This window comes from Gorilla gorilla, chromosome 5 (genome assembly GCF_029281585.2).
Source record: "Gorilla gorilla gorilla isolate KB3781 chromosome 5, NHGRI_mGorGor1-v2.1_pri, whole genome shotgun sequence".
NCBI lineage: Eukaryota > Metazoa > Chordata > Mammalia > Primates > Hominidae > Gorilla > Gorilla gorilla.
In genome coordinates, this window is record NC_073229.2 from 28,164,246 (window position 1) to 28,188,848 (window position 24,603).

Here is a 24,603-nt window from a genome sequence, read left to right on the forward strand (position 1 = left end):
TCACCTTATGTTGCTAGTATGAAACCAATTGTGTTGTTGCTTTCATACAAATCCAGCAGTTTTCTGCTAATGAGACCTGCAATGTAAAATTTAAAAAGAAAAAAGAAAAAATATCCAACAGGTTTCTACCGTCCAAGTCACTGATAGAATCTACAACAGATTGACAGAGTTACAGCTGTTTCCTGCCCCAGTTTTAGGCACCATAAAGACTTTCTAGAAGGCTCGCCAATCATCATCATCCTGTAAGTTCTTACAATGCTAGGCACTAAACTAATTGCCTTTTCCCCTCTTAAAGGTAACAGGTTTATTGAGGTATAATTTACATAGTGTGAAATTTATGACACATAATTTACATACCATAAAACTCACCCACTTTAAGTGTACAATGTAATGATTTTTAGTGCCTTTACAGTTATGCAACCATGATCCCCGGCTAATGTAGAATCATTTTATTACTACACAAAGAAACCTCATGACCACTTCCCATTTCCACACCCAACCCCTACTTTTCTGGCTCTATGGATTTGCCTTTTCTGGACATTTCATATTAACCAAATCATACTATATGTGTTCTTTCATGCGTAGCTCCTTTTACTTATTGCCAGGTTTTTGAGGTTCATCCGTGTTATCGCGTGAATCAGTACTTCACTTTTTATAGGAATGGACGCTGTTCCATTATATGGATACACCAAGTTTATTTTTTCATCCATTGATGGACATTTGGGTTGCTTCTACTTTTGGCTTGTGTGAAGAATGTTGCTATGAACATTCCTGAACAAGTCACTATGGGGACACATGTTTTCATTTCTCCTGGGTAGATACCAAGAGTGAAACTGCTGGTCCCTATGTTAATTCTTTTTTTTTTTTTTTTTTTTTTTTAATTTTGAGACGGAGTTTCACTCTCGTTGCCCAGGCTGGAGTGCAATGCCATGATCTTGGCTCACTGCAACCTCCACCTCCCGGGTTCAAGCGATTCTTCTACCTCAGCCTCCCAAGTAGCTGGGATTACAGGCATGGGCCACCACACCCGGCTAATTTTTGTATTTTTAGTAGAGACGGGGTTTCACCATGTTGGCTAGGCTGGTCTCAAACGCCTGACCTCAAGTAATACACCAGCCTCAGCCTCCCAAAGTGCTGGGATTACAGGAGTGAGCCACCACACCCGGCCCTTTTTTTTTAAAATTGAGACAGAGTCTCTCTCTGTTGCCCAGGTTGAAGTGCGGTGGCTCCATCTCGGCTCACTGCAACCTCTGCAATTCTCGTGCCTCAGCCTCCCAAGTAGCTGGGACTACAGGAGCACACCACCACACCCAGCTAACTTGTTTGTATTTTTAGTAGAGACAGGGTTTCACCATGTTGTTCAGGTTGGTCTCAAACTCCTTACCTCAAATGATCCACCCGCCTTGGCCTCTCAAAGTTCTGGGATTACAGGCGTGAACCACTGTACCCAGCCCCCAATGTTAATTCTATGTTTAACATTTTGAGGACCTGCCAAACTGGTTTCCAATGGGTTGCAACATCTTGCATGCCCACCATCAGTGTATGAGGGTTCCAATTTTTTCATATCCTTGCCAATACTTGTTATTGTCTATCTTTTTTAGTTTAGCCCTTCTAGTGAGTGTGAAGTGGTATCCTCTTATAGTTCTGATTAGCATGTCCCTAATTAACAATGATGTTGGACATCATGTACTTGTTGGCCTTTGATATATCTTCTTAGAAGAGGACTAAGTGCCCTTTGGACGTTATTTCTTTGAATTAAGATTGTTGCAATCACTGAGGACACTGGGATATGGAGTTTGTATTACTTGCCCAAGGACACCCAGCTAGTAAGTGTCGGTGTCAAGATGATTACATTTGAATTTAAAATGGGGTTGATTAGGAGATGAAATTGTCTGACATTGAATTAAGGACACACTATATGGACAAAATGTTAGTTTAGGTCTGTAACTCCTAAATCCTGTGACCAAGAAAATAGCTAAGACTCATTTAAAAAATAAATAAATGGGCCAGGCCTGGTGGCTCACGCCTGTAATCCCAGAACTTTGGGAGGCCGAGATGGGCGGATCACCTGAGATCAGGAGTTAGAGACCAGCCTGGCCAATATGGCGAAACCCCGTCTCTAGTAAAAATACAAAAATTAGCCGGGCGTGGTGGTGTGCGCCTGTAATCCCAGCTACTTGGGAGGCTGAGACAGGAGAATTGCATGAACCCAGGAGGCGGAGGTTGCAGTGAGCCAAGATCACATCACTGCATTCCAGCCTGGGCGACAGCAAGACTCTATCTCAAAAAGTAAAATAGGCAACATGGTGGCTCACGCCTGTAATCCCAGCACTTTGGGAGGCTGAGGCGGGTGGATCACGAGGTCAGGAGTTCAAGACCAGTCTGGCCAACTTGGTGAAACCCCATCTCTACTAAAAACGCAAAAAAATTAGCAGGGCGTGGTGGCAGGTGCCTATAATCCCAGCTACTCGGGAGGCTGAGGCAGAGAATTGCTTGAACCTGGGAGGCGGAGGTTGCAATGAGCCGAGATCACCACACTGCACTCCAGCCTGGGTGACAGAGCAAGACTCCATCTCAAAAATAAATACATAAAATAAAATAAAATATTAAATAAATAAATAAATAAATAAATAAATAAATGGGGCCGGGCATGATGGCTCATGCCTGTAATAGCAGCATTTTGGGATGTGGAGGTGGGCAGATACCTGAGATCAGGAGTTCGAGACCAGCCTGGCCAACATGGTGAAACCCCATCTCCACTAAAAATACAAAAAATTAGCTGGGCATGGTGGCAGGCACCTGTAATCTGAGCTACTCGGGAGGCTGAAGCAGGAGAATCACTGGAAACCAGGAGGCAGAGGTTGCAGTGAGCTGAGATTGTGCCACAGCACCCCAGCCTTGGCAACAGAGCAAAAACTCCATCTCAAATAAATAAATAAATAAATGAGGTGGCCAGAGAGCTGCTGGGAAAATAAAGCAATTTAATTTAATCCTAATATGTAGTTACTATGATTAGATTCCTTTTCTGCGATTTTATGTAAACCATCATTCCTCTTTTTAAGAATCAAGTGGGTATAGCCCCCCAGCCCCCTCCTTTCTAATAAAACTGTATCTTCTCTTTCTAGTCTATATCCTTTTCCTCCCAGCTCTTGCATGGTCAGCTGAAGGGCTCGTGCTGAAGTCCTAGTTGGTGCTTTTTGCTTTTACTTTTTTGGCTTTTTCCATTTTGCAAGAGCTGTCCCTTGGCTGTGATCTCCATTTTTGTGGGTGCTCATTGGTCTGCGCTATTGATATTTGACCACCTAGAAACTTAGGAGTTTTGTTTAAATCCACATCAAGCCAGCTCAAACTTCCTTAGTGATTTTTGCTGCTTTAAATACTACCTTTTGTGTTCCTGAGCTTGACAAATTTAGGACAGTGTCTGACAGGGTTTCATGTTCTTTTGTTTTTACCTTGAAGGATTCATAACTGTGTCTCTTTCTAGTTTTCTCCTTATTAGGAATAAAGCGAACTTCAAATTCCTATGATCGTTGCAATCCTAACCTCCTTCGTGCCTTGGTGAAAAATCATAACAGTTTTCATGAAGGGTAAATCAGTCACCCTTGTAGAATTTTCCATTCGAATCCTGAGCCATGTGAAGCTGTTTTTAGCTGCTTTCCCGAGTTTAGTCCTGGTCTGGGAGACTCAAGTGTCTTCAGCTTTGTGAATCAGGCAAAAGCCAGCAGTGGAGTAGGGTGTAAGACTTCCTTGCTTTTGAGCTCCCAGGCAATACAAGGGATGGTTAAGATGGCAGGGTAAATGAAATTAAAGAAAAGACAAGGTTAACAAATAAAATCAGTTACAATGGATAGGTCACTGTTGACAAGATGTGGGGCCTGAAAGTAGAAACCTGGAGTTGTTCCAAAGGTTGCAGGGTCTAGTTCCAAGGGCAGCTAGAAACGACTTGATCTTTTCCCCAAGTGTAATCTTTTCCCGATGTGTGTTTTTAGCTTCTTAAACTGATTCCTGTAACAGCAGCCTCTTTTGCTGTTCTTCATGCCTCACTGCTGAGCTTCCCTGCCATGTCTGTGCATGCTGACTTGCTGGGAATGGGTTACAGATGGGCTACACGTTGATCTCAGCAGCATATACGGCAGGCAAAACCCAGGACAGTTGAAGCCTTTTGGCCAGATAGCTCTGGCTGAGAGCAGCTATGTCCATTTTATCTACAGGTGTCAGACAAATGCAGTTGACCAGTGCCAACAGTGTGGCAGTTAGGCCCACTGAACCCCCATGTAGCCAAAAACCTATGTATAGCTTTTGACTCCCCTAAAACTCAACTACTAAAAACCTACTGTTGTCCAGGCACGGTGGCTGATGCCTGTAATCCCAGCACTTTGGGAAGCCGAGGCGGGCGGATCATGAGGTCAGGAGTTCGAGACCAGCCTGTCCAATATGGTGAAACCCCATCTCTACTATAATATACAAAAATTTGCCGGGCGTGGTGGCGGGCATCTGTAGTCCCAGCTACTCGGGAGGCTGAGGCAGGAGATTTGCTTGAACCCGGGAGGTAGAAGTTGCAGTGAGTCGAGATCATGCCACTGCACTCCAGCCTGGGCAATAGAGCGAGACTCCATCTCAAAAAAAAAAACAAAAAAAAAAACCCTACTGTTGACCAGAAGCTTTACCAGTAACAATTATATACTGTGTTATTACAATAAAGTAAGCAATTGTAAATAAATGTTTGCCATTGGTCAACTTTAATTGTTTTCAATATGTGTCATGGTGTGAAAATCATTGAAAAACACTTCCTTAATGAATAACGCATCCCACATTAAACACTAGATTTCCAAATATCAGAAAGGCAGTTTCCATTTGGTCATAAAAGTCAGGGAAGAGGGGAAGAGCCATATCTGTTAATAGAGCATCAATCTTTAGGTGGAACCACATTTTAATAAATATCTATGTTAATTTTATCGAGTCAGACAATTTCTATCAATCAGACAACCTAGGCAGCTCTAACACTAGCACTGTTTCGTTGATGGGAATGTAAGTGTTTTCTAAAGAGGAAATTCTATAGAACCAGTGTTATCTCAAAGTGAGAGCAGAGGGACTAACATTGATGCTTTATTTGGTTAACTCATCTGAACTTCACAGAAAACCTCTGAGGAACGTGGTTATATCTCTCATTTGCAGATGAGGAAGCTGAGACTCCAAAAGGTAAAATTACCTCATCTAAGAGTGTTTAACCCCTAATTCATGATCATTCTAATCTACATACTGCTTCTCTTAAGTTCCTGTAAGTTATACAACTTATTTAATGAAAATATTGGCCGGGCGCAGTGGCTCATGCCTGTAATCCCAGCACTTTGGAAGACCAAGGTGGGCAGATCACCTGAGGTCAGGAGTTTGAGACCAGCCTGGCCAATATGGTGAAACCCTGTCTCTACTAAAAATACAAAAAAATTAGCCAGGCATGGTGGCAGGTGCTTGTAATCCCAGCTACTCAGGAGGCTGAGGCAGAAGAATCATTTGAACCCAGGGGGCGGAGGTTGCAGTGAGCCAAGATCTTGCCATTGTACTCTATCCTGGGTGACAGGGTGAGACTCCGTTTAAAAAAAAAGAAAAGAAAATATTACTCTTTGAAGATCTATAAAATGTTTAAAGATCTCAGTGAGTTTTCAACCTTTTATTTTATTTATTATTTATATTTTAAAGCTGATTTTTATGAAAGCAGTATATCCTTATTTTAAAAATGTAAACAGTACACAAAAGATTAAGAAAAATAAAACATGTCCATACTTCTTCATCCTTCTCTGTATTACATCTTTTTCCAGAGATAATCAACATTAATAATATGTTGGTAATCTATGGCACACCCATCTGTATATAAAAATATACTTTATGGAATCATTACACTTTTTTTCTTTTATGGTTCATGATTTTATGTCCTACCTTAAGAAATTATTGCCATCCTGAGATCACAAAGATTTCCTTCGACCTTTTATTTTAAACTAGTTCAAACTTACTATACTTAACAAGAATAGTATAAAGAGCTCCCGTATACCTTTTATCCATATTTCCCAACCCATAATATTTTGTACACTTGCCTAATCATATCTGCTCTCTCTCTTATTCATATATTTTTCTTAAACTATTTGCAAGTTATCCCTTAATATTTCAAAGCATATTTCCTAGCAACAAAGACACCCACCCCCATGTAATCACAGTACAACTATCAAGTGATAAGTAGCATTACTATTTAATCCACGGACCCTATTCCAGTGTGCATGGTTATACTCATTATGTCCTTCATGAATCTGGGATCTGATCAAGAATCTTGAGCTAAACTTGGCCATCATATCTCTTTAGTCCCTTCCAGTTTGGAACAATTTCTCAGTCTGTCTTTGTCTTCCAAGATCTCATTTTTGAAGAGTGCAGCTCTGATGATTTCTCATGATTAAATTTAGGTTATACCTTTTGGGCAAAGATATGGTGGAAATAATGCTGTAGAGCCTTATAATGATGATGACTTTTTATCACTTGGCTAAGATAGTGCCTGCCACATTTCTCCAGTGAAAAGCTAGGAAGTGTTTTTATTTATTACTAAGTAGATATCCTGTTTATCAAACAATCACTCTCCAGTTTTGCCATTCATTGGATCTTGCCTGACTCAGTTTTTACTGTGATCGTTACCAAATCATGAATTTTAAATAAAATTCATCCTTCTTCTGTGTTTATTAGTTGACATTCAACTATTAGGTACAGCCATCCCTTCTCCTGTGTGTTGGCTTATTTATTTATATCTCTGTGGACTTAGATTTATATTTATTCAATGGGTTATAATCCATTATTCTTTTTACTTACTTTACTGCTCAAATTGTCCCAGACTTGGCCAGTGAAAGCCTTTTCAAGCTGGCTTGTGTGTTCTTTCAACAAGTCCCAGTGATTCTTTTTGGCACAGGAGATGTTCCAAGCTAATCCTGCACTTAACCTGCCCCAGTCTTGCAATCAGCCATTCTTTCCAAGAAGGAAGCCCTGGTTCTATTGAATAGAGAATGGTATTTAAAGATCAAAATCTGGGAGGCTGAAACAGGAGGATCACTTGAGCCCAGGAGTTTGAGGCTGCAATTAGCTAAGATCTTGCCACTGCACTCCATGCACTCCAGCCTGGGCAACAGAATGAGACCCTATCTCTAAAAAAAATTAAAAATAAATAAATGAAAGTGAACACCACAGTTCTCCTTATGTCTCAGGATTTTTCCGTGAAGCAGATCTGGGCACTGACACCAAGATATTCCTGGGCCTCCCAGAAAGGGCACCACAAAAGGCTGCTACAACAAGAGCAAGAGCTTGGGAACAAAGCCATTCACATTCAGGTCTCGGGTCAGCCATTGCTATCTGAGTGATTAGGGGCAAACACCAGTGACCTTCTGAGTGTAGCACCTAATGCTAGCTATCAGCGTCGTCACTCATACTTTCCTGGTACCCTCTTATTACCATCCACTCCACTTGCCAGGGCAGCCCCCTCCCACTCCTGGTATAATCTAGATATATAAAATCTTGTTTTTGTACTTCATATAAGTGGAAATATACAGCATATGTTATTTTTTCTATCTGGCTTGCTTTTGTTCAACATTATGTTTGTGAGATTCACCTTTTTGTTGCAGGCAGTTGTATTTCATTCATTCTCATTGCTGCATAGAGAGAAGAACCCATATTTGAAGCCTTTTTTTTTTTTTTTTGAGACGAAGTCTCGCTCTGTCACCCAGACTGGAGTGCAATGGCGTGATCTCAGTTCACTGCAACCTCCACCTCCTGGGTTCAAGCAATTCTCTGCCTCAGCCTCCCAAGTAGCTCGGATTACAGGAGCATGCCACCACGCCCAGCTAATTTTTGTATTTTTAGGAGAGACGGGGTTTCACCATGTTGGACAGGCTGGTCTTGAACTCCTGACCTCGTGATCCACACACCTTGGCCTTCTAAAGTGCTGGGATTGCAGGAGTGTGCCACCGCGCCCAGCGTGAAGACATTTTTGGTTGTCAGAGGTTGAGGGAGGGAAGCAAAAGGTGCTACTGGCATTAGTGGGTAGAGGCCAGGGGTGCCCCTCAGCATCCTACAATGCACAGGGCAGCACATCCTACAACACACAGCCCTCACAACACGGCATTTTTCAGCCCAAAATGCCAATAGTGCCCAGGCTGAGAAACCCTGCTCTATACTAACTGTTGGTGGGCATTTGAGTAGTCCCCAGTTTGGCTCTATTATGAATATGGGTGCAGCGAATCTTGACTTAGATATCTTTTGATGAATATATTTCATTTCTGTTGAGTAAATACTGGAGAATGGAATTTTGGGTCATAGGATATAGGTATGCTAAACTTTAGTAGACATTGTATTGTTGGTTTTTCAAAGTTGTCATACCAATTCACACTTCTCCATCAGGGCATGAGGGTTGCTTTTGCTCCATATCTTCATGAATTAAATTGGTATTTTCTGCCTTACTTCCTTTCTCTCTCAATCTCGCTCTCTTTTTTTTTTTTTTTTTTTTTTGAGACAGGGTCTCACTCTGTCACCCAGGTTGGAGTGTAGTGGCACAATCTGGGCTCACTGCAACATCCGCCTCTCAGGCTCAAGCAGTTCTCCTGCCTCAGTCTCCCCATAGCTCTCTGTCTCTTTTTTAATCCGTTTCCTACACCATCTTCGAATTCAGCTTATGACCACTACTCAATGCAGCAGTGTTTATTGTTAAATAATTCTGTTCTGTATTTTGTAAAATATGGATTGTGCCCAGATGTGGTTGCTGTGTATCGTAATTAGAGATGGTGTTTGGGAGATGACTTGTAACCAGGGTTTCTCTCATTTAAATATAAGCACCAGGTGTTTGTATATTCATTTTCTCCCACTACTACCACCAATTAGTTTTCCATAGTAAATTTTGCTCTAGTGGTTAGATTATACATCATTTGAGTTCATGTTTACTACGTATTTCCAAATTATACAGTAGTTTACCCCAATTTTTTCTGTTTGTTTGAGACGGAGTTTTGCTCTTGTTGCCTAGGCTGGGGTGCAGTGGCACAATCTGGGCTCACTGAAACCTCTGCTTCCCGGGTTCAAGTAATTCTTCTGCCTCAGCCTCCCGAGTATCTGGGATTACAGGTGCCCACCACCGTGCCTGGCTAATTTTTGTATTTTTAGTAGAGGTGGGGTTTCGCCATGTTAGCCAGGCTGGTCTTGAACCCCTTGCCTTGGCCTACCAAAGTGCTGGGATTATAGGCATGAGCCACCGAGTCCGGCCTAACATTTTTTTTTTTTTCTTACAATATATTAATTATAGGGAAAGTAGAGATAGGGTCATTGAGAAAAAAAAATCGAGTAATTTTGCTCTAGTCCCTTGACTCCCAAACTTTGGTTCTAGGATGAGTGGTTTCAGCTTTATCTGGGACCAAAATGCAAATTATTATTATTATTATTGAGACAGGGTCTTGCTTTGTCACCCAGGCTAGAGTGCAGTGGCACCATCATGGCTTACCGCAGCCTTAACCTGCCAAATTAAAGTGATCTTCCCACCTCAGCCACCCAAGTAGATGGCATGCACCACTGTGCCTGGCTAACTTTTTAATTTTTTTGTAATGACAAGGTCTCACTATGTTGCTCAAGCTGGTCCAAAACTCCTGGGCTCAAGTAATCCTCTCCCTTGGCCTCTCAAAAGTGCTGGGATTGTAGGTGTGAGCCACCACACTTGTCAGAAATGTAAATTATTAAACTCACCTGGAACCTACTGAACTCTTAGGGCAGGGGCCCTGTAACCTGTATTTCTACAGCTCCTCCAGGTGATGAGATGTAAAAGTAAAGTTTGCAAACCACTAATCAGTACTATCCTTATCCTCAAGCTACAGACACACCCAGTTTGGCTGATAGTTGTGGAAACCAATGTTTTGGTAATACAATTAATGAGTCAGTCACCCTCCCAGTGTTAAACAATTTCCACAAGTAAATTCAGTGGTAAGTCTCATCTTGAGATGTTCATTGGCCGTGACCTATTTTTGGCAACTTAGTTTTCATTTTCCAAGGCCCCAAATGTCAGGATTTTCATATTTCCAATTGTTAGATGTATGCTAATAGAAGACTGCCCCTAGCCACATGTGCCTTAACATTTGCCTATTTAAATACTTTGTATACTGTCTTTTGCAAGTATTTGCTTGGCATCATTCAGCATCCAGGAAGTGTTTCCATCATAACTTTGCTGCATCAAAATCAGGTGCAGATTACACCAGCTCACACAGAGATGGCAAGACCACCTCTGGACTTGCCGCCTGGGTCTTTAAAATTCTGCATGTTAAACTTCTTTCCCCGCCTCTGAGATGATAATTTATTTTTTAATTTTTAATTTTTATTATTTATTATTATTATTAATTTATTATTTTTTTTTTGAGATGGAGTCTCGCTCTGTCGCCCAGGCTGGAGTGCAATGGCACGATTTCGGCTCACAGCAACGTTCGCCTCCCCGATTCAAGCAATTCTCTGCCTCAGCCTCCTGAGTAGCTGGTACTACCAGCGCCCACCACCATGCCTGACTAACTTTTGTATTTTTAGTAGAGACAGGGTTTCACCATCTTGGCCAGGCTGATCTTGAACTCCTGACCTCGTGATCCACCCGCCTTGGCCTCCCAAAGTGCTGGGATTACGGGCATGAGCCACTGCGCCTGGCTATTTTTTTTTTATTTTTTATTTATTCATCTTTTGAGACGCAGTTTCGCTCTTGTCACCCAGGCTGGAGTGCAGTGGCGCCACCTCGGCTCACTGCAACCTCTGTCTCCCAGGTTCAAGCGATTCTCCTGCCTCAGCCTCCCAAGTAGCTGAGATTACAGGTGCCCGCCACCATGCCCAGCTAATTTTTGTATTTTTAGTAGAGATGGGGGTTCCACCATGTTGGCCAGGCTGGTCTCAAACTCCTGACCTCAGGTGATCCACCCATCTTGGCCTCCCAAAGTGCTGGGATTACAGGTGTGAGCTACTGCACCTGGCCTGAGATGAGAATTTAAAATAATGCTTTGGGTTCTGTGATCTAGACAACAATTTCTTTCGTTGCTAATTAGATGAAAGGTATAGAAAGTAAAATGATTGGGCCCCCGGAGAAGCAGGATTTTCCCCAGGGAATCCAACAAATCCAGAGAATGTCTTTGTTACGGGAGGATTGTTGTTTTAGTTAAAGATGTGCTTTGGAAATGTCTTCTTTCTTCATGTTAGTATCATGATCACTATCGTGTTAAAAAAAAAAAAACATTTACAAACCACCTGGCCACCCAGAGCAGAATTACAGTCAGCACTCTGTTTCCCCAGGTCCTGAATCCTTGGATTCAACCAGCCTCAGCACTCTGTTTCCCCAGATCCTGAATCCTTGGATTCGACCTTGGGCGGGGAAAAAGAATGGTTGCTTCTGTACTGAATATGTACAGGCTTTTTTTTTTTTTTCTTGGCATTATTCCCTAAGGAATACAGCATAACAACTGTTTACATAGCATTTACATTGTATTCGGTATTATAAGTAATTTAGAGATGATTTAAAGTACAAGAAAGGCTGTGCATAGGTTATATGCAAATACTACATCATGTTATATCAGGGACTTATGCATTTGTGGACTTTGTATCCTCAGAGGTCCTGGAACTCATCCCTGGAACAGGGACGACTGTACTTAATAGGCTGTCCAAAATGAATTCGACTGCCAGCATTCTCTACTTTTTCATGTATTACTCTTAGGTCAGGGGAAAAAACAAATCTCTGTATTTTATAATTAAGAATGAATCCCTGAGTCATTTGACTTCTTCAATGACAGAGCAAGCCACGTAAAAATACCCTTCCAAGGAAAGCCATCAGGGAGCCTCAGAATGGGTACAATTTCACCCCATTTACCTAACCTTTTCTGCCAGTACAGCTGAGCCTCTCAACGCGACTTTAACAAACTCTCTCTGAGCCAGTCTTCTCAGTGCCATCTTTGCTTTCATTTAACTTTACATGTCTAGTGTTGCTGCTCAAACCTGTGTCCCCTCAAGTCCTTTCCCAACTAAAGGATGGTGGTTAATTGACAATAGACAAACAAGTCTCAGAACAATTATGAGGGTGTAATGAAGTGTGCATTCGTACATGCAATTAAATAGAGGAAAGATGCAGGAGGGAATGTGTACACAATCCTCCTCCAGCTGGCACGCCCTGCCTGGAGGTGCTCCTCCACTGGAAGCCCGTTGTGTGCTCCTCTGGCAAGGAGATGAAGTCCCAGATTTTTAGTGCCTTATGCAAGGTCTTTTCCACCTCCCTCACTGGTTGACTTAGCCTGGCATGTAGCAAACTCTCTGTGTCATCTGCCTCCAACACAGTTTTCCCCAGGTCTTTCGTACCTTGGCCTTCAGATGGGAAGCCAAGAGATCCTGAGCACATGGAGGAGGGCAATCTTTTCCCCCTTTGATTATTATTTTTTTAATTCATTGAGATTCTAAGTCCTCTGTCATTTCAAAGAAAGGATACTCTCTTTCCTTTGGAGCTATGTTCTACATATCATCCTAAGTGGAAAAAAATCATTAAATAGGCCGGGCGTGGTGGCTCACGCCTGTAATCCCAGTACTTTGGGAGGCCAAGGTGTGCGGATCGCTTGAGCCCAAGAGTTCAAGACCAGCTTGGCCAACATGGCGAAATCCCGTCTCTTCTAAAAATACAAAAATTAGCTGGGCGTGGTGGCACATGCCTGTAATCCCAGCTACTTGTGAGGCTGAGGCAGGAAGATTGCTTGAGCCCAGGAGGTCAAGGCTGCAGTGAGACATGATGGCGCCACTGCACTCCAGCCTGGGTGACAGAGTCAGACACTGCCTCAAAGGAAAAAAAACCAAACATACCTCAAATAATGTCTGCAAAATAAAAGACTATGAACGGAATATGGAGAAAGCCTCTAAGATGGCCCCAGGGGAGTGTTAACATGTCTAGCCTGATTAATTGGCTAGGTTGGGAATAATTCTATCCAAAGTGAGTGACAAGGCATGACTGGCTAGTGTCAACTTTGTCCTCAGCTATAGTTAAAGGCAGGCCTGGAGGGCTGACTTGTTCAGTCTCAGTAGCAAAAAAGTGCATGGTGTCTGGATAAACAGGTTGTACAGCCTATTAGAAAAGAAAGGTAACAAGTAACAGTCTTCCTCTAATGCAATAAGTGATTTTTTTTAGAGTTCTCCTGTCAAGATTTTTTAATACCAGAATCTGAGAGTGGAGAAAATTGGCCCAAGGACAGACAAAAGAGCTGGGAGGAAAATCGACTATATTTTTCAACACACAAACAATGCCATTTGAAGTATTGGATTGAGTACGGAAGTATTATGAACATTCCTAATTTGGTTAGTGTCTATATTTCTTAATATAGTAATGCTATTAATGTCTGTCTCCTAAGTTTGTATAAATCCAAACCCCCATGTTATTGGCCAGTTGAAAACAATAATGTAAACAGACTCTGTTGCCCAAATTAAGTTATGTGCACCGAATGCTTTGTCAAACTGTAACTATTTTAATATTCATTCTAAGCCACAAGTCTTTGCCAAACAAGATACTGAATTACTCTCTTTTGTTTAGGAGTAGAATACACAATAACCTAATATTTAAAAGTATTATTCAGAAGAAGAAAAGCTTAGGATTGAATTTTTCTTTATCATAAATTTTAGATCATTCTCTTTGCTCGATTCCATAGAAGACACTAAGAATTAGATTGAACTGCTTTCTCATTGTATTGTTTTCTACTTGACCTAAAAATCCAGGGGTGGGTTATATAGAGAGTTTATTTAGGAGACTTTGGTAAGGGAGAGAGAAAAATAATGTACAAGCTGGAAATGCATGAAAAATGTAAACAATGAAAGTTAGAAGAATGGAAGCGACAGTGTGCTCAGGAAATGATGTGTCATTTGGTCGGAGTTCAGGGTGCCCCTGAATCCCAGGAGGGTGGCACTTGCTTTCCTGCCCATTTTGAAGGCAAGGAATCCGCGTGTTGTCCTATCAATTCCATTCATGGCAGGGTAGAGACTTTTCAAATGGAAGAAAATGTGCATTAAAGGACATTCTTTCTGCATGGGGTGGGGTAGTGAACGTGTTGGGGTTGAGGCATGGAGTTGTTTAGGTCAGGTGAATAGTGAGGGGAAATGGGCAGGCAGTCAATGGTTAAGTTGGTGTTTTGCAAGCCATTTTAAGAGGATACCAAATAAAATGCATTAATCTACATTTCATTAAAAATTAGTTGGTGGGAAAGTGGAAAGTTGAAGACGAGAACTTTCCAAGTAAAACAGCTTGATACTCCTTGGCCAGAACACCACTATATTTACAAATAGGGGATAAAAACACCCACTTCCTAGGTGGTCCATAAGCTTAACTGGGCAGGCATATGACACTTCTGAGCATTTGATGCCGTTCTCTGGGGGGGTTAAAGCCTGAATGCCTACCAGATCCCCTGTCTGAGCATCATTTGTGACCAAGATTCAAATTATTTCCCATGAAGCTCTAAGGTCTCATATAACTCAGTGGATGTAGCTCACGACTTCTTCTTTTGACCCCAGTATTCTAAGACAAACACTACAGCCGAAGCTGGAAGTGAGAGGAGAGGGGTTCGTTTCAGAGTCAGGAGCCCAAGGCGCCCCAGCAATTTCAGACCCCCTGGGACAGGAACTCCTCCTCCAGTAAGCTCTTGTTTTGAAAAACAGTGGGGTGGGGCCAAAAAAGCATTACAATGGAGCTGGGATGGATGAGGCTTTCTTTCATTTGAGATGTCACTTGTGTCAGGTTTCCTGAAACAGCACGTTGGAAAACAGAAGCTATTTTCTATCCCGTGGGTTGCGCTGGAAGAGCTGAGAGGCCAGGCTGTGGATCCTTGCCACGAACAACAAGAGAGGGCAAGTCCAGCCGCCTGCTAGGGGACTAGCAGGAAGCGGCACGCCTGCCAGAGCTCATCACTTCAACTCTGGCTTTCACTGCGCTCATTCCCTGAATGGCAGTAACCAGGGGGCGGGGGTGGCATGGGAAATGAAAGAAAGAGATATGGGAAACTAAATCTGCCGGGGGAAAGAGAGTTACCGGAGTTTTAGCAAAACAGCTAGCAGATGCAAACGGGGAGGCAGAGGGAGGAGGGAAGGCTGGGCTTCAGCAACCTGCCACGGGGATTTAAACAAAGGAGGTTTGAGAGAGGCGGGATCTGGCTGTAATATCGGCACAGGGACAGAGACAGCAGCTGGACTCTCGAGATGAAACGGAATCGATTCCCAGCGTCTCCAACAGGGCAGGAGTGAGTGGAGTATGTTGCAAAATAAGAACTCAGAGAAACGAGTGAGTTTGGAAAAAAGACTTACAGATTTTGACGGTCTCTGACATTTCACCCTTCTTTGAGGCATGCCTTTATCAATGCGTTACCTCTTCATAATTTCTGTCTCTAGTGTAATTATTTTTATCGTCTTCTCTGTGTTCAATTTTGGGGGAGATCCAAGCTTCCAAAGGCTAAATATCTCAGACCCTTTGATGCTGACTCAAGTTTGCACATCTTTTATCAATGGAAAAACACGTTTCCTGTGGAAAAACAAATTAATGATCCATGAGAAGTCTTCTTGCAAGGAATACTTGACCCAGAGCCACTACATCACAGCCCCTTTATCTAAGGAAGAAGCTGACTTTCCCTTGGCATATATAATGGTCATCCATCATCACTTTGACACCTTTGCAAGGCTCTTCAGGGCTATTTACATGCCCCAAAATATCTACTGTGTTCATGTGGATGAAAAAGCAACAACTGAATTTAAAGATGCGGTAGAGCAACTATTAAGCTGCTTCCCAAACGCTTTTCTGGCTTCCAAGATGGAACCCGTTGTCTATGGAGGGATCTCCAGGCTCCAGGCTGACCTGAACTGCATCAGAGATCTTTCTGCCTTCGAGGTCTCATGGAAGTACGTTATCAACACCTGTGGGCAAGACTTCCCCCTGAAAACCAACAAGGAAATAGTTCAGTATCTGAAAGGATTTAAAGGTAAAAATATCACCCCAGGGGTGCTGCCCCCAGCTCATGCAATTGGAAGGACTAAATATGTCCACCAAGAGCACCTGGGCAAAGAGCTTTCCTATGTGATAAGAACAACAGCGTTGAAACCGCCTCCCCCCCATAATCTCACGATTTACTTTGGCTCTGCCTATGTGGCTCTATCAAGAGAGTTTGCCAACTTTGTTCTGCATGACCCACGGGCTGTTGATTTGCTCCAGTGGTCCAAGGACACTTTCAGTCCTGATGAGCATTTCTGGGTGACACTCAATAGGATTCCAGGTACGTACAATTCCATATTTCATGCAAAAGAAATGTGTTGTATTTGAAAGGGCTTTAGAATAACCAGCCACTTTTTATTAGGAAGTAGGAGATGAAAACTGGAACATATATAGTTCTCACCCTAGTCCTTTCTAAATGCAGAAAGATGTTCTTTTTTTTTTTTTTTTTTTTTTTTTTTTTTTGAGACTGGATCTCACTCTGTGGCCCAGGCTGGAGTGCAGGGGCAACATCATGGCTCACTGAACCCTGGACCTCCTGGGCTCCAGCAGTCCTCCCACTTCAGTCTCCTGAGTAGCTGGGACTACAGGTGCACACCACCATACTGGGCTAATTTTTTAAAAAAATTTTGTGCAGACAGGGTCTCGCTATGTTGCCCAGGCTGGTCTCCAACTCCACAGCTCAAGCTATCCTCCCCACCTTGGCCTCCCAAAGTGCTGGGATTATAGCCATGAGCCACCATGCCTAGCCCAGAATGATGTTCTTTATGTGATAATTCACATGTTCTAGCACTACTAAGTAATGCCTTTCCATGGTATCACTTGGTGGTCCATCAAGTTCTTTTTCACACATCATCTTATTACATCTTTACCACAATAGCTGTTAGTCCACACTGGTGTTCTTTCTTTCCTCTAAATTTGTCAGGCTTGCTCTTACCCCAGGATCTTTGCCTTGGCCACCCTCCTGCCTACTCCAGGCCTCCACAGGCTCCTTCTCCTTAGCCAGATCTCAGCTCTCAGGTGTCAGCAGCTCTGATACTCCCCCTCATTGGCCAGCACACCACTCTGTTTTTCTTTTAAAGAGTTTATTGCCCTGTGGAATTAGGATATTTACCTATTTGCATGGGTTTGTTCTTGGTCTCCTCTGCATTTGTTCCATGAAGCCAGGGTTATTTTCTATCTCATTAACTGCTCCTCAGTGCTTAGAACAGAGAGTAAATGCTCAATAAGTATATATTAGATGAATAAATCAGTGAGTGAGTGAATGAATGGTAAAGCATGAAGCTTTACTATGGCATCAGAGCTGTCTCCCTAAGACATTGTTGAGCTGAGAAATATTTGGACTCATGCATGTACCATATTATTTGTGTAGGATTTTAAAAAATACATTTTATTTCAAATAAAATAATGAGATTCTAGGAGAAACTCCTTGCTTTCTCCTCCGAATTTTCCTATCTTTACTAATTTACCAGACCGATTGTTTTTTAAAGTGTATAAAACATGATGGGATTTCTTCTGAAGAAAACAGCGTGCTTTGGACTCAATGAAAAATACAAAATGGATCTCTGATGAACTAGACAGCATTATTATAGCAAGAGAAAAGCAATCATTGTTCTGGCTGTTGGGGGATTGCCAAGTTGGAAAGGCTGGTAGGTGCTCTCAGGCTGCAGGGCAGGGCCTGCTGGGCAATAAACACGCCGGCATTCTCTGGAAAATACCATGCCTGGTGTCTGAATCCCAGAGTGACTTTCCTGGTGAATGCGGCTCACTCGTATGCTGCACACACTGTTTCCGCACCTGCCTCTGCCTGGGTTCATCCTCTCTTCACCTTTGATCTGTTGTTTCTACCATTTGCATATCATTGAGGAGCATTAGGTACTTAGGAGCTGATTTTCATATTTAAATATTTATTCCATTTCTATTTTCATTCTTTCCTTAAAATTCATAAAAGTTGGGTCCCAGTCAAGTGGTTCCTTAAGTATTGTGCTGAGATGAGGGCATTTCATAAGTTAACAAAAGTCTAAATTGTTGCTTTTTTTTTAAAGAAAAACATGGGTTTTGGTTTCTATTAAATGTAAATAAATATCTGTGGTTATTTTGCCAGAAGCCTGGTCAGTTTTATCAATGTCAAATAATATAAGAAAATCAAGGGAAAAAGAATTCCCCTTTTTTCCTTACCCCTTTCTGATCTCTTGGGAGACCAAAAGAATGATATCTGGATAGGTGTAGGAGAGAATGCTATCTAGATGGGTATAGGAGAGAACGACATCTACATAGGTAGAGGAGAGAATGCTACCTTTCCTTCTCTTTTTTAGGAGAGAGAACACGTTTTTTGCTGTAGGTTTATGCCATGGCATGCTGGCTTCTGCCTTCTCACTGCAACAGTGTGGCCCCATGTAAATCATAGAACCTCATGGGACCTCAAATCTCTCCAGCTACAAAATGGGGAACCCAGGTAGAAAGACCCCTTTCATTCCTACACATACCTTTCTTTGCAGAAGACACAATGCCTAGAACAATGTAAAGACCTCCCAAGCTGCTAGTGGGAATCTATAGAGAGAAAGGCAGAAGGGCTGGTGAGCCTGGATCATGTACTGCCCATCAACTTTGGCAAGCGCATCCCATTTCCCTTGCAGGAATTAGAGGCGAGAGCTCCTCCAGAGAGCAACTGCCTGGAGAGGAAGGCCATTGCGGCCCATGTCAGTGGTCTGTCCTGTCTCATTCTGCAAGGGATGCCTTTCAGGATAACGTGCCATGTCCTGGGGCTTTGTTTCTTTCCTTTCTTAGGCTCTGGGCAACATCCTGGTTCAGGGAGAAAGGATATCCTGCTTCTAGGTAGTGCCTTCACATATTACAAGTGAATTACAGCAAACAAATCTTCAAATGCTCTAGCCCTAGTAGTGCCTCTCTCTACCTTCAAAGGCAATGGAAAATCTAATCCCACGCTCGAGTAACTCCCATGGCTTTACACTTGAGCATTCTTTGTGATTTAAGATTTGGCATGTGAATCTGGTTCTTATATAACCACATAGCCGTTAATCAATATCAGCTCTTCTATTTTCTTTTTTTTGAGACAGAGTCTCACTCTGTAGCCCAGGCTGGAGTGCAGTGGTGCGATCTCGGCTTACTGCAACCTCTGCCTCCCGGGCTCAAGTGATTCTTGTACCTCAGCCTCCTGAGTACCTAGGATTATAGGCCCCCACCATCACGCCCGGTTAATTTTTTTGTATTTTAGTAGAGACGGGGTTTCACCATGTTGCCCAGGGTAGTCTCGAATTCCTGAGCTCAGGCGATCCGCCCACCTCGGCCTCCCAAAGTGCTGGGATTACAGGCATGAGCCACTGCGCCGGGCTGAGCTCTTCTATTTTCAATGTCATGTTTTAAGAGGAAAAATTCTTCTGTCCGTACAGGGTAAACATCTTTTTGCAAACGTGCAAGTGCAGGTGGTGCTGTTCATTTCTTCCCTCAAAGCGACCGCCTCCCTTTCTCCTAAATACCTTAAATTAAAATGTGTTAGCAAGACCCTGTGCAGGCATTTCAGGTTTCCCAAAACACCCCCAAGAGCAATGTGACCGAGAAAATGAGTAGTACCTTAGAATTAGATGGTTTCAGAAAACAAAGTGAAAATCGGTTCGAATTGGCGAGACTGAATAGAAGGGATATTCATAGAAGTAGCAGTAAATCACAGAGCTTCACACTGCCTTTTTTTTTTTCTTGGTGCCTTTCTACTGAGAGTGACTTCTCTTTTGGTTTTCAACCACTAGGCTCTCTCTACACTGTTAGAGATGGTGATACAACAGGCCAGAAAGAGGTCCTTAGGGGCCCCAGTCTCACACTCCTCTTCAGGGGAACCAGGTAAAGTGGTTGTCCTTCTCTTCTGTGTGGCTCGTGGACAGATGGGGTGTCTAGCCCCCTCCCTTCTGCTTACATTCTCAAAGGAAATTCTCCAGGACCACAGATTGCTCTGACCCACATTACAGAGCATCAGGCTGTGACAGCAGTAACTTCTGACTTCCGGTACACCCTTATATTTTCTAACATCTCTGAGCTTTGTAATGATTGCTCTAAGTCACTTTAAGAAAAGCCCATGTGCTCTAGCTCTCCCGGCTCTTCTTTCAGAATTTTCTTTTCTTTTTATTTTTTTTTTGAGACAGAGTTTCACTCTTGTTGCCCAGGCTAGAGTGCAATGGCACGATCTTGGCTCACCGCAACCTCCGCCTCCTGGGTTCAAGTGATTCTCCTGCCTCAGCCTCCCAAGTAGCTGGGATTACAGGCATGTGCCACCATGCCTGGCTAATTTTGTATTTTTAGTAGAGACGGGGTTTCTCCATGTTGGTCAGGCTGGTCTCGAACTCCCGACCTCAGGCGATATGCACACCTTGGCCTCCCAAAGTGCTGGGATTACAGGTATGAACCACTGTGCCTGGCTCTTGCAGCATTTTCATCTGCCTATCTTCCCCAAGGCAGAGCACCTGAAGCCATTTAATTTTTGCTTTACGCTTTGTGAAATTGTTCAGCATCTACCCAAGTGGCCGCTGGTTGATCTTCTTCCCAGTCCATTCCCATGGCTAGAATATCTTCTTACACTTCAGGGTGGTTTCGTCTCTAAGGAACAGAGCTACCCCACTCTTTGGCTTCAGCTCCTTTTTTTCCCTCGCTGCACTAAGTGTGCTTTTGGAGTCTTTGCTCGTTCATTACTCTGACCTTTCTCATGCCATGATATTTTTCTTCCGTAAGAATGTTTTCATTTATCTCGTTTCCTTTTTCCATTTTGTATACGTTTTCCTTTTTTTTTTTCAGGGCCCTTTTGTCAAATTCTCTCAACCTCAGAAGGGATCACATGATCCCATTTCCTCATTTTTTAATTCTAAAAATATCGTGTTTCCTACTTTGATTTATTTTGCTTTTTAAACTGTGACTTTTATTTATATGTGCACATTCTTTGGGAGGGTGTTAGGACTCTTTCGGTTGCAAGTGTCAGAAACTCAACTCAAAGGAGCTTAAACAAGCACCAGAAGTTACCGGGTCACATATCTGAGATGCCCAAGGGAGCTCCCAATCAAGCTGGATCAGCGAGTCAAACCGTGTGCTCAGGACCCTTTCTTGCTAGGTCATCTCCCTGTGGGGAGACCAACTGTCCCAGTTTGCCCAGGTCTGAGGGGCAGTCCTGGGCATGGGACCTTGATGGGTACAACCAGGTCGCGATGGTCCCCCTGTCTCTCTGCATCTCTGTGCTGGCTTCCATCAGGCAAATTCTCCCCAGAAAGCCAGTAGTAGCTCCAAGTGTACTTGCTTTTCACAGTGGTTACTCCTGGGGGACAAGAAATACTTTTTCCTGAGAGTTCCAGCGGCAGCTTAAGGGAGACCTCAGATTGGCCCTGCTTGGTCCAAATTCCCATCCCTGGTTGGGCACGGTGGCTCACACCGGTACTCCCAGCACTTTTTGAGGCCCAGGCGGGAGGATCCCTTGAGCCCAAGAGTTTGAGACCAGCCTGGGCAACAAAGCAAGACCCTGTCTCTACAAAAAATAAATTATTCACCAGGCATGGTGGTGTGCGCCTGTACTTCCAGCCACTCAGGAGACCAAGGCAGAAGGATCGCTTGACAGAGTCAGACCTTCTCTGAAAAAAAAAAAAAAAAAAAAAAAACCCACAAAAACAAATTCCTATCCATAAACAAATCACAGGGGTGAAGAACGCTCACCAACATTTCTTGGGTCCCTTTTCTACCCTGAAGCCAAGGGCTGGGGCTTTGGTGGAGGAGGCTGCTCAGGGTGACGCTGGGCAGGGCAAAGCACAGGCCCACTGCAGGACACCCCTTGTCCTACACTGGGTGGCAGGGTGGGTTAAGGGTTGTTAACAAGCAGCACTTTGGGAGACTGAGGCGGGTGGATCACCAGAGGTCGGGAGTTCGAGATCAGCCTGGCTAACATGGTGAAACCCTACCTCTACTAAATATACAGAATTAGCTGGGTGTGGTGCACGCCTGTAATCCCAGCTACTCCAGAGGCTGAGGCAGGAATCACTTGAACCTGGGAGGCAGAGGTTGCAGTGAATCGAGATCATGCCACTGAACTCCAGCCTGGGCAACAGAGTGAGACTCGGTCTCCAAGAAAACAAACAAACAAACAAATAAGCACATCCCTCCTGTGATATTAGAGGGGCAAGATTTAGTTTTATACATATGGGTGTGTGAGTGGATACAACATTAACCATTTGTACAATTTTAACTGACCTAACCGTACCCTTTTCTCTCATAAAAACATGTTCAATAATAATGTCATTCTATTATATTTGGACAGTACTTAATTTGCAAGGAAAATTTCTTACACATTATCTCCTTTAATTCTTATACAACCCCATAAGAAAGGGACTGTTCCCATTTTACAGATGAGAAAGTTTAAGATGAAAATATGTGACTTAGCTGGGCGTGGTGGCTCACGCCTATAATCCCAGTAGTTTGGGAGGCTGAGGCCTGTGGGTCACCTGAGGTCAAGAGTTCGAGACCACCCTGGCCAACATGGTGAAATGCCTTCTCTAGTAAAAATATAAAAATTAGCCAGGCGTAGTGGCGGGACCCTGTAATCCCAGCTACTCGGGAGGCTGAGGCAGGAGAATCGCTTGAACCCAGGAGGCGGAGCTTGCAGTGAGCCGAGATTGTACCACTGCATTCCAGCCTGGGTGACAGAGTGAGACTGCATCTCAAAAAAAAAAAAAAAAAAAAAAAAAAAAAAAAAATATATATATATATATATATGTATATGACTTGTCCAAAGACAAATATTGCATATGCTTAACAAGAAATCAAAATAAAAAGAAACATCGAAGGGAAGGAGGTAGCACATGTTATCCGCTTATTTTAAATTGAACCCAGTTTAATGAATTCTTCATTGAATGATTGCAATTACTGCGAGTGTTCCGAAGATGAAACTTAGCTAATTCTAAGTCTTATTCAGCTTGCGGAATGGTTATATAATTAGACCCACTCAAAAACTTTCTCTTTCATCCTGATATTCAGCCCATTTTCCTGGAGATTTTGGCTTTTTCATGTGAGCAGAGGTGCAGGAAGGGTGAAGGCAATTAATGTTTACTGAACATGTGCGTATGGGTTTAGAGTATCTCAGTTGAATCTCCACAAGAATCCCGTCCAGTGGGTACGTAAATCCACATTTTGCAAATATGAAGACGGGACCAGAGGGGCTGAGTAATGTGCCCTGTTCCAAAAGCAGGAAGCAGAGTAGAGAATGTGTGTGGCGGGCCCCTCGAATTCTACATGCTCTGAACTAAACTCAGACTCTCCCCTTTGCAAGTCTCTGAATTTGACACCATTCTCTGTTAGCTCAGACCTGTGGGCTGGATTCTCTGTCTGTCTCTCTTAGCTCTCCCTACCCTCATCCCTGCTGATCTGGCTCTTCCTGGAGTGTAGAAGTTAAGGGCTCAGGCTCCAGAGTCAGAACCAGTTTGGACTCCTGGCTCCTCCATCACCAGCCATGTATCCCCCGACATCTGTCAACCTTGGTCTTAGCATTGCAATATGGCACAGATGGCAGAAGCCTGGACCCTGCAGCCAGACGGCCTGAATGTGAATCCCGGCTCTGTCACTTAGAAGTTGTGTGACCTCGGACAAAGTACCTGACTTTTGTGTCTCAGTGACTTCATCTGTAAAATGGGACAATAATAATAGATATCAAATATGTAAGGTCTAAATGAGTTAGTTATTGTATTTTCATCTATAAGATGGATATTCATTTAATAAATATTTATGGAGCAACCAGACACTTTGCTGGGTACTGAGAAATAGTAGTGAGTGAGACACATAAGGCCCCTACCTCATGGAGGATACATTTTAGAAGGAAGAGACAGCCAATAAATAGTAGAGAGAGAGAAGCCAGATCATTAGAGTTGATGAGAAATGCTATGAGGGAAATACATAGGGAGCAACCTACTGTAGATGAAATGGGACAGGAAGGCTTCTTGGCAATAGTAGCACATGAACTGCCTCCCAAAATGAGAGTGAGCCAGCCACGCACTTGTGAAAGAGGTCCCAGGCAGAGGGAATAGGGATCGCAAAGGTCGTGGGTGAGCCTGGTGTCTGCAGAGCCAGGAAAGCAGCCCGTGTGGCCATAGCCGAGCGAACGAGGATGAGAGCTGGACTGGGCATGAGGCAGGCAGTGCATGAACCACACAGGCCCTTGCAGGAGGCCAGAGAAAAACAGATCTGACAGTGCCCTGCTTGTGGGCAAGTGCTGGGCACAGAATAAACACTCAGCAAAATGGATCTTGCCACAGGCCTGTTTTCTGTGGAGTCCTAATTAGGGAAAAGGAGTCAAGCTGGTGGGATCAAGGGAAAGCAGAGGGAAAGCAGATAAGCTTCAAGTCCGCCTTTCTTCATGGTCCAGGACACAACCTCCTGAGCCAATAATTCACGATTTTCCCACGACCAGCTATCACCAGACACCTGCAAATTAGCTCCCGCAACCTTGGCATTGTCAGTACTGCACAAAGCTCTCTTCAGCATGAACACTACCCTATAAAATCTCCAGCAAGCCTTTGTTTCTTTGCAGTCAGCTTCTGCTGGCCTGC

General features: G+C 43.3%; 1 protein-coding gene across 8 annotated transcripts in view; it reads left to right on the plus strand.

Annotated features, from left to right (window-relative positions):
- GCNT2 (glucosaminyl (N-acetyl) transferase 2 (I blood group)) overlaps positions 1-24,603 on the plus strand; it is a 110,358-nt gene that overhangs the window by 20,877 nt on the left and 64,878 nt on the right. For 2 of the 8 annotated variants that reach the window (XM_019030119.3, XM_055391297.2), the window contains exon 1: positions 13,388-16,304. The exons of 3 other annotated variants lie outside the window; for them this stretch is intronic. In XM_019030119.3, the coding sequence (XP_018885664.2) occupies positions 15,386-16,304 (919 nt within the window). In that variant the 5' untranslated portion in view covers positions 13,388-15,385. Of the gene's footprint in view, positions 1-13,189; positions 16,305-19,785; positions 20,223-24,603 lie in introns of those variants that run through there. 3 more of the 8 variants (XM_063707320.1, XM_055391298.2, XM_055391296.2) reach the window with 3 other exon arrangements.